General features: G+C 54.7%; 1 protein-coding gene across 2 annotated transcripts in view; it reads right to left on the bottom strand.

The window, feature by feature from the left end:
- Positions 1-1,250: 1,250 nt before the first annotated feature.
- The window catches only part of RXRA (retinoid X receptor alpha), a 117,103-nt gene continuing 109,529 nt past the window's right edge, over positions 1,251-8,824 (bottom strand). For both annotated transcript variants that reach the window (XM_074891149.1, XM_074891150.1), the window contains exon 10: positions 1,251-6,571. In XM_074891149.1, coding sequence (XP_074747250.1) covers positions 6,424-6,571 — 148 coding nt within the window. In that variant the 3' untranslated portion in view covers positions 1,251-6,423. The remainder of the gene's footprint in view (positions 6,572-8,824) is intronic.

The raw sequence follows: 8,824 nt of genomic DNA, 5'->3' as shown, positions 1-8,824 counted from the left end.
TGAGCATCCCGGCGAGTGCTGCCCCATGGACCCCAGCTCTCTCCACCCCGGGAAATGGGGGAAGAAAAAAAAAAAAAACCCTTAGGAAGGGAGGTAAATATTTACTCTCTAAACACAAACTGCTGCCTGGAGGTTAACAAGACACATAACCACCCTCTGCAGCAGGAGCCATCAGATGTGTGAGTATGGCCGGCTGGGTGCCCCCCCGGTCCCTGGGGTGTCCCAAAGCGGGGCTGGGGGGTGGGAGCGGGCAGGACCCTGCACTGGGGAGCAGCAGGTTGGGGATAATCCCCCGTGCCCCTTCCCCTGCCCTCCGCCAGCCACCTCCCAGGGCTTCCCAAATGAAAAAATATTGCGGCCAAGTTAGAAACACACAGATCGTCACTAACCAGATTGAAACTCTTATTTTCCTTCTCTATTTGACCGGCTCTGCAGCCGTCGGGGGAGGATTTATCTCAGCTGTAAACCCAAGAGCAAGTTCAATCTTGTTTGTACCTGGCAACAAATCCAGGTTAAGCTAAGGCCAGCGCTAACGGCTCCTGTTCCCGCACTCGCTGCACCGGGGCTCCCAGCACCCCCTTTGCAGCAACACTCCTGCTCCACGGGCACTGATGTGACTCCGGGAGGGACTGGGGTGGAAAACAGCCTGTCGTCCCCATGCGTCCACCGGAGCTCATCGATACACCCGTGTCTGGGGGTGCCACCCAGCCTCTGCGGCCCCGTGCTCTCAGGACGTGCCCCTGGGTCACAGGCTCCCCCCCGAAGCTGAGACACCCCCCACCAGGGCAGAGCTGGGAGATTTACTGGGTGCAGCGACGGCACGGGGACCGTCCCAGTGCCACCCACACGGGCACCCAGCTGGCACGTCCCTCCAGGGGCACAGTGGCCACTTGCCCTGTCTGCTGCAAAGGAGGGGGACATGCTGGGGGGAGGTTGGGGGTGACCCTAGCAGGGTGCAGCTGGAGATGTCAAAGGGATCTGAAATTCATTCAAGGGAAATTCCCAAGGAGAAGGAAAAAAAATCTCCTTTGTTGAGTCTTGGGGTTCCCCCTCGGGTTCTGCCATTGCTCCTTCCTTACAACCAGGCTGGATTTACTCTGACTTGGCCTCACAGTGAGCAGGGGAGGACGGTCCCCTGGGAACAGGGACCCTCCTGACCCCCCCAGTGGGGACAGCCCCCCCAAGGGGGGGGCGCCTGAAGGAGTAACTCAGAACACAGCAATGAAGAAAGAAAGAGGACTTGGACTGAGTTATATTTTAAAATGCTCATATATTTTCTTTTTTTTTTCTCCTTTTTTCTTTTTCTTTTTTTCTTTTTCTTTTTTTTTTTTCACAATTCTAATACAATTGTTCATCAAAATACTGGCGTTTCCAGCAGCAATTCTTTTTTTTTTTCTTTTTTTCCTTTTTTTAAGTGAATAATAATATACGGTAGTGATTTCACAGTAAAACAGACCTGCGGGAACGCCGGATATACGTGACAAAAGACACCCCCAGACCAGCCCACCCCCTCCCCGCCCCCCCCCCCCCCCCGCCCCGAAAAAGATTTTGGAAGTGGGGGAAAAAATAAAAAGTTCATTCAAAAAAATTATTTCAAAAGAGATTTCATATAAAGCCTTTAAAACACGGTCAAAAGTTTCTCCCTCTTCTCCAGATCCCTGTCCCTGTGGCTGAACACTTACAGAGAGAAAGAGAGAGAGAGAGAAAGAGAAAAAATAGAGAGAGTTTATAACAATCTCTGTAGAAGAAACAAAACAATCCAGAAAGAAAATATCCAAGAATACGTAAGGGATAAAATTACATTTGTACAAAAATAGATTTTAACTTTATTGATGCTTTAGATATTTTTCCTTATCTTTTCTCTTTTTTTTTGTCATTCTAAATTTTAACGTATTTTATTTTTTATCTATGCATCCCATAGCCAAGGCATCCATCACTAAGTATTGGGAATTGCTAAAGCTATTTTTACTCAAAACCACCTGCTGCTCAAAACAAAACAAAAAAAAAAACCAAACAAAAAAACAAAACCAAAAAGGCATCTTAAAATAGATGCAGTTCCATTGTCTCGAGGAATAAAGATCCAGATTTGGCATCTGCCAATTCGGAAAGGGCTTCAGATACAATGTACTCGCTTACATGAAGCAAAAAAAAAAAAAAGCAGGAAAAAAATTAGGAAAAAGAATTGACTTAAAACAAAAAAAACCCACAAAAAGTCTGTAATTGCTACGGTTATAATATATGTATATGTGAGTGAGGATATTTATACAGTGTATATATCTACAGTACATACATGTATACACACGCACATATGGATCAACTTAAACCAGCTCATGCACGCTCGTCACTGATGGGGACAGCATCAGCTCTTGAGCCACGGGCCCACCATTCTCAACCCTTGTACGCCCAGGAGCTGAGCCCAGCCAGCGATGCTACGGCTCTGCCCCCCACGGGGGGCACTGAGGACGGGGTGGGGGCCACCAGCTCCAAAGTGCCGCGACGCTGCCGGTGAGCTCGGCGGGGTCAGAGTGGGCTTCCTACCCCCACGAGTGCTGGGAGATGAAGGTCCTTTGCCCATAACTCCCCTCCTGGGGTCCCACCCGGCAGCAGTGCTCAGCCCTTCGGCATGGATGGATGCTCGGGAAGCTTCAGCATCCTCACGGGGGGGCCCCCGCGGGGGTGCGGGATTGGGCTCGGTTTGGGTTAGGGCTTGGTTGAAACGCGCACACGCGAGAAGGCAGCGAGGAACATCCGGGGTGGCAGGTGGGTGGCTGAAAAGCTGATGTTTGTGCTATCTTTAGAAAATTAAAGATTGTCCCACCAACAAAAAGGGATTTAAAAAAAAATAATAATTAAAAAATAGATCACCCTAATCAAACCAGATTTTTGCTAGAGTACTAAGATCTGGTTAAATGAAAGTCCTACCTCTCTAGTGAATAATGTGCCTTTTTTTTTTCTTTTATCCATGTATCACCTCTTCAAACAAGCATGTAGTATATTTATAATTACTATGATGAGGACAAAAAAAAAAAAAAAAAAAGCCAAAAGTGAAGAAGAATACAAATGAAAGACTCAAACTCATGCAAAAGCACGTTGCTTTAAGGCTGCTGTGGCAGATGTTACCAGACACACGAAAGCTTTTCCTTCTGATGGGGAGGGCTGGGCTGGTGATGTTGGAAGGGGAGGCAGTGGGGTGGGCTGGGGTCTGGGCTCTGGGGTTGATCACACCCGTTCAGGACCCTCTGGCAAACCAAAATGCCCGGTGTGGCTGCCGGGGAAACCAGAAGAGCTTCACTGAAAGCAACACGGTCATGCTGAGTTACAGCAGTGGGGGAGCTCCCTCGACACCTGCCGAAAACAGAAAGCCCAGCACAATGCTCAGCTTTACCCCAAAACCCTCCTCAGCCAGGGGCATGAATTGAAGCTGTGTGCTGCTCTAGCAGGGAAACTGAGGCACGGAGACGTGGGTCCTGACCGAGAGCCCCTGGCCTATGGAGCCTTCCCCTTTGCACCACGCTACTTGCTGAGGACACCCTCTTGCTCGAGGCATTTTATTTTTATGGGGTTAAATACTAACTGGGATGGGATGGGATGGGATGGGATGGGATGGGATGGGATGGGATGGGATGGGATGGGATGGGACAAGATGGGATGGCATGAGACAAGATGGGATGGGATGGGATGGGACAAGATGGGATGGCATGAGACAGGATGGGATGGGATGGGATGGGATGGGATGGGACAGGACAGGACAGGAGCTCCTGCTCTGCAGCTCGGCAGTGCCCAAGGCCAGACCGCAGCCTTGCAAACCACCACAGCTCAGCACCCGGCACCAAACAGCCCCTTCCAAGCCATCAATCAGGAAAAAAGTGGTTCCACCCAACGGAGAAGGACAGCGGGTTTATTCTAGTGCAACGTCCACCTACTCCTTCACAAAACACCCTCATCCTCTCCGGCAAGTGAGCTCCAGGCTTCTTTCTGCCAGCAAGAGCCGGGCTGGGGGCTGCCGGCGGCCAGGTTTGGCTCTAGGCTGAGCTCCGTGCCGGCTGGCTGGGAGCTACCCCCTCCCCGCAAGCCCCCCACGGGGCTGCGCCAGCCTTACGCTGGCAAGGAACAGCCTGCTCGTGTTTACTGGCACCCTTTACATATTTCATTTCTCTTGCCTAGTTTTCTTGGCAAATTCTTGCAGGGTGAAGCTGTTTAATAATATTTTCGGCGGCGTGCAGGCTGCTGGAGAAACACAGCCAAAACACTTTCCCTGCCTCTCTGGATTTGCCACTTCAGGCCAGCCTAAGGGAAAGTTATGACCTGAAATCTTGAGTATTTATTTAGCAATGAGATGGCCTGGTTAACTGCAGGGGATGGAGCCGGGGCCTCGAGCTGCCAGGCGGGATGATGACAGGCCGGTGACAACTGTGTCCCCTCAAAAACAGAGGTGGGAGCTGGTGGGCACTGCTCCATCCCCTCCAGGCACAAAGGAGATGTTTGAGGAGCCAGCTACAACCCACGCGGAGCAAGAAGAGAAACATGTTTGGGACCTAATGCTTTGCCATTTTAAAGCACAGAAGACACGAAAGCGGTGGGGAAGCCCTTGGCCCCAGGCCAACCGCAGGCACCTCGTTCTTGGCTCCAAGCGTCCGTCCCACGGTGTGTTTGGGACAGTCCGTCCTGCCAAGGAGGGAAAAAAAACTCTCCCTAACATCCCTCACCGCTTGCTCTGCTTTTTTTTTTTTTTCTCTAACTCATTTTTTCAGTGGGATTCTGGAGACATCTAATGAGGGTGAAATGGGGAGGTGAAGGGGAAACGCTCCCTGGCTGACCTCCTCTCCCCAGGCGCTCCCGGGGAATCCCATCCCGCGGGGTGTGGGCACGTTCCCTAATCCCGAAAAACCTGCCCATCTCCCTGCTGTCACACCAAGACTGAAGGAAAGGACTGTGCAAAAGCCAAAGTGCTTTTGGCATCCTGGATGGGGACGGTGCCCACCCAGCCAGGACCTCTCGGCCCCCACATCCCTGCCCGACCGGGGAGACTGAGGGGAGGGGGAGCCTTGTTCTTGCTCCACCACTAATTAACAGCCACAATTACCAGCCTGGCCAAGCACTCCCACTAATTGTTGCCTTACAGTGTTTTGCACAGCAGCTGCTGAATCAACAGGAGCAGCCGCCTGGGCGAGCCGAAACCCCCGTGCGAGGCGAGGGCGAGGGCGCTGCTGGCCCCGGGGAAACGCCTGCCAGTACCCAGGGCTGCCACGTCCCCGCAACGCGGCCACGGAGTGGGCGTTTTGGTGAGCCCACTCCATCAGCTGGAAATGCTCCTCCAACCTCCCTAAAGCAGGTCAGGACCAAAAAAACCAAGGAGCTATTGCTCTCACGCCAGCTCCTGCTGCTCTGACCCAACAGCCCTTGAAATAAAGCGTGGGTCTGGGAGGACAGGCTGGACCGAGCCTGGTGAGGGGGGCCGTGCCAGGATGCCGGGAGCGGTGCTGAGGGCAGGGGTCCCAGCAAGACCCTACGAGCTGGGGAAGGGTGATGTTGAGTCCCTGGCAGCCTTAAAGCAAGTGCTCCAGCCGGCTCATGTCCGCATGGGCAGCTCCACACCGAGCGCAGAGGCATCTCTGGGAAGAGCAGCGATGCCTGGCTGCCCTCTGGGATGGCAAAAGGGGATTTTTCAGGTGCTGCCGTTGGCGAGACCCTCGGCACAGAGGGTGAGAGGGTGCCCGGGCTCCCTGTGCCACCAGTCGCCTCATTATTTGGGGGGGATTCAGCTCAATCCCAAATCCTCTGCTTTTAATTGAAAGGAGAAGGCTCTGTGCAGCCACGGGTGACTCATTTGCAGGGCACGGGCCGGGCCGCCTCTCCAGCCCGCCTCTCCCTCCGCGAAGTAACTACCGAGACTACTAATAATAGTTACAAACCAAAAATAGAATTCTTTTTTTTTTTTTTTTTTTCTTCTCTTTTTCAAAAACTCCATCCTCTGAAAATAGCCAGCTGCAATCCGGCAAGTTCAACCACTCCCCTTGGCTTGTCCAAACCCCACTGCCCCAAAGGCTGGGACCGTCCCCATCCCTGCACACACGTGGGGTGATGCCAAGCCCAGCCGGCGGCTCACCCCAAAACTCATGGCACGGCGGGGGCCGGGGCAGGGGTGCGAGCCGGGGCGGCGGGTGGCAAGCTCTCTCCGCTCCCACTTCTCTACATCTAGCGCAGGGGACCAGCGAGCAGGTCTTGAGATGCAGCAGTGACAGCAAACGGACAAGGGAGAAGGCGACGAGGAGGCGAGGACGGCAGGGGGTCGCCCCGGATCAGACGGTGCCTCCAGCGCTGGGGAGAGGAGGGAGGGACGGGCTGGGGCGGCAGCGGAGGAAAGCAGAGGAAGGGGCCCTGCGAGACCCCGGCCGGGCGAGGGACTGACCCAGCAGCAGTTCTCTAAGTCATTTGATGGGGCGCTTCCAGCATTTCCATCAAGAAGGTATCGATTGGTGTGTCGCCTATTAGCTTGAAGAAGAAGAGGTGCTCCAGGCATTTCAGGCCGATGGACCGGAGGGCTGGGAGACGGAGCAAGAGCTTTGCGAACCTGGGGGCAGGAGACAGGACACGGTCAGACATCCCACCGGCAGCCCTGTTTCTGCCCTGACCCCCAAAGCTTCTCTGGCCGCTCCTGCTCAGAAGGGCTGGGAGTCAGACACAAGCTCTTTTGCTACCAAAGTCATGGGGGTACCCCCAGAGCTGTGCCGAGAAATCATTAATGATGTCCCCAGCCTTGAAGATCAGGCAGCCACGGTGCATATTCACAACAAACGTGCTGACAGCTGAGCTGGAAGAGTAAAATAAGAAATGAAAGGCCATCCCTGGACTGGGGTGTACCACCAGCTTCATGCGTCTGTGTCACACATGTGCATTACTGTTCAGTGAGTAGCCCGAGATGCTCGTGGGGTCCCTACACCACAGCCACGGGGAGGAAGTGCCACAGATCATAGAATCAGAGAATGGTTTGGCTTGGGAGGGACCTTAAAGATCATCCAGTTCAAACCCCCCTGCTACAGGCAGGGACACCTTCCACTAGCCCAGGTTGCCCAAAGCCCCGTCCAACCTGGCCTTGAACCCTTCCAGGGAGGGGGCAGCCACAGCTTCTCTGGGCAACCTGTGCCAGTGTCTCACCACCCTCACAGGGAAGAAACCTTGGTGCAGGCAGTGGTGCAGGCAGCTCCAGCAGCTCAATATATGGTCAGGGAAAAGGGCAAGCAGCCGGGGAGGGGATGGAGGAGAGGCTGAGTGGGGTTAGCTGGCTCTTGGCTCAGCAATGCCCCTTTCCTGCAGGCACCAGGCACCTCCCAGGCAGCTCCACCAGCCATCCCTGGGGCTGCTGGCGTGGCAGAAACCCCGCTGACAGCTGGGATGGAGGCACCTCGGGGATGAAACCAATGGAGGAGGACAAGGGCTTTGATGCAAAAGCTGGAAGGAGCACTGCAAATCAGCCGGGACACAGGGTGCTCCCCTTCTCCCTGCCCAACGTGGGGCTCCGACGAGCCCCAGCCTAACAAAAGCCCTTTCTCCCCAGCCTGCCCTGCCAGTGGAGACGCTTGTCAGGTCGCACCCTCGATGCCGGCAAGAGCTGACAGGCAGGAGGGCTGCACAGCCGGGCAGGGGAGAGCCAGGGGGGCTGGGGAGAGCCGACAGCACTGCAGGAGCCGGCCGGGGCGAAGGAGACAAGCCCAAGGGCCACCCGGCCGTGCTGGGGAAAGGCTGCTGTGTGCTGGGCTCCAAGGCTGGCAAGAGGCTGAAGAAACCAGCTCCAAGGGTACTCTGGAGCACCCCACAGTGCCACCCGGGGTGCCCCCACCCTGCCTGCCTGTGCCCCAGGGGTGCAGGCAGCAAGCCCAGGCGCCGCGGGATGTTGCCTCCCCGCTCTCAAAACGAGGAAAAGGCCCTTTAATGGTCGGGAGCGCATTTATTTGTTTTTACTGCCGCACAATCAGGGCTTGAACATAAGCAAAGGCCGGAACCAGCCCAGGGAGAAGGGGACTCTCTAGAAAACACACACGTAGAGAGAGACATGCACAAACATACAGATATTATACATGGATGCACACTTCTCTCTCCCTATTTTTTTTTTTTTTTTGCTGAGCTGGCGAGAACAGTGGGAGCAGAGCCAGGAAAAACAAATCAGTCCTACCATCCCATTCAGGAAGTTTCACTTTAAACCAAACCAGATGATGGCTTCAGCCCTTGGATACGTTTAACTGTGAGATAACCAGCCCACAGCACAACGTGCCAGGGCTGCGGCTGGAAGAGGAGAAAATAGCCCCAAAATAGCCCCGATTCCCCGCGGCTGCTCGGTGTCACGTACACACGGTGTCCCCCACCCCGCCCCGCAGAGGAGCAGGGGCTGGCGTGGGGGGAGCACAGCTGGGTTTCCTAGGAATGCCTCCCTCTGTCTCGCCGCTGCAGAGAAGTTCCCTTTTGGTGTTTACATGGTGCTCACAAGCCCTCGATGGCCGGGGACTGGGCTGAAGTCACACGCCAAAGGGCATCTGAAGTGGGGGGGAAGCCAAGCGCTCGCCGCGGCGTGGAGCAGGGGAGGGCTGCTCCCACCACGGGATCGACCAGGCGTTTGCTCAACCACAGGAAGAACTTGTTTCCAGGCCCAGATGGTGATCACATTGTGCCATGAGACCAGGAGGATGGAGAGAGCTTCTGAGAGCTTCGTTTAGCTCTTGTGCAACTCTGGACTCCCAGCCCACGAGTTAACCCTCCCGAGCCACCTGGGCTTATTCCACCATTGCCCTGCACCATAGAAGAGATGGAGTAAGGTCAGCAATGCCCAGTC

This window comes from Strix uralensis, chromosome 21 (genome assembly GCF_047716275.1).
Source record: "Strix uralensis isolate ZFMK-TIS-50842 chromosome 21, bStrUra1, whole genome shotgun sequence".
Taxonomy (NCBI): domain Eukaryota; kingdom Metazoa; phylum Chordata; class Aves; order Strigiformes; family Strigidae; genus Strix; species Strix uralensis.
Note: the sequence above shows the minus strand (reverse complement) of the source record. Positions and strands in the feature narration are given on the sequence as shown.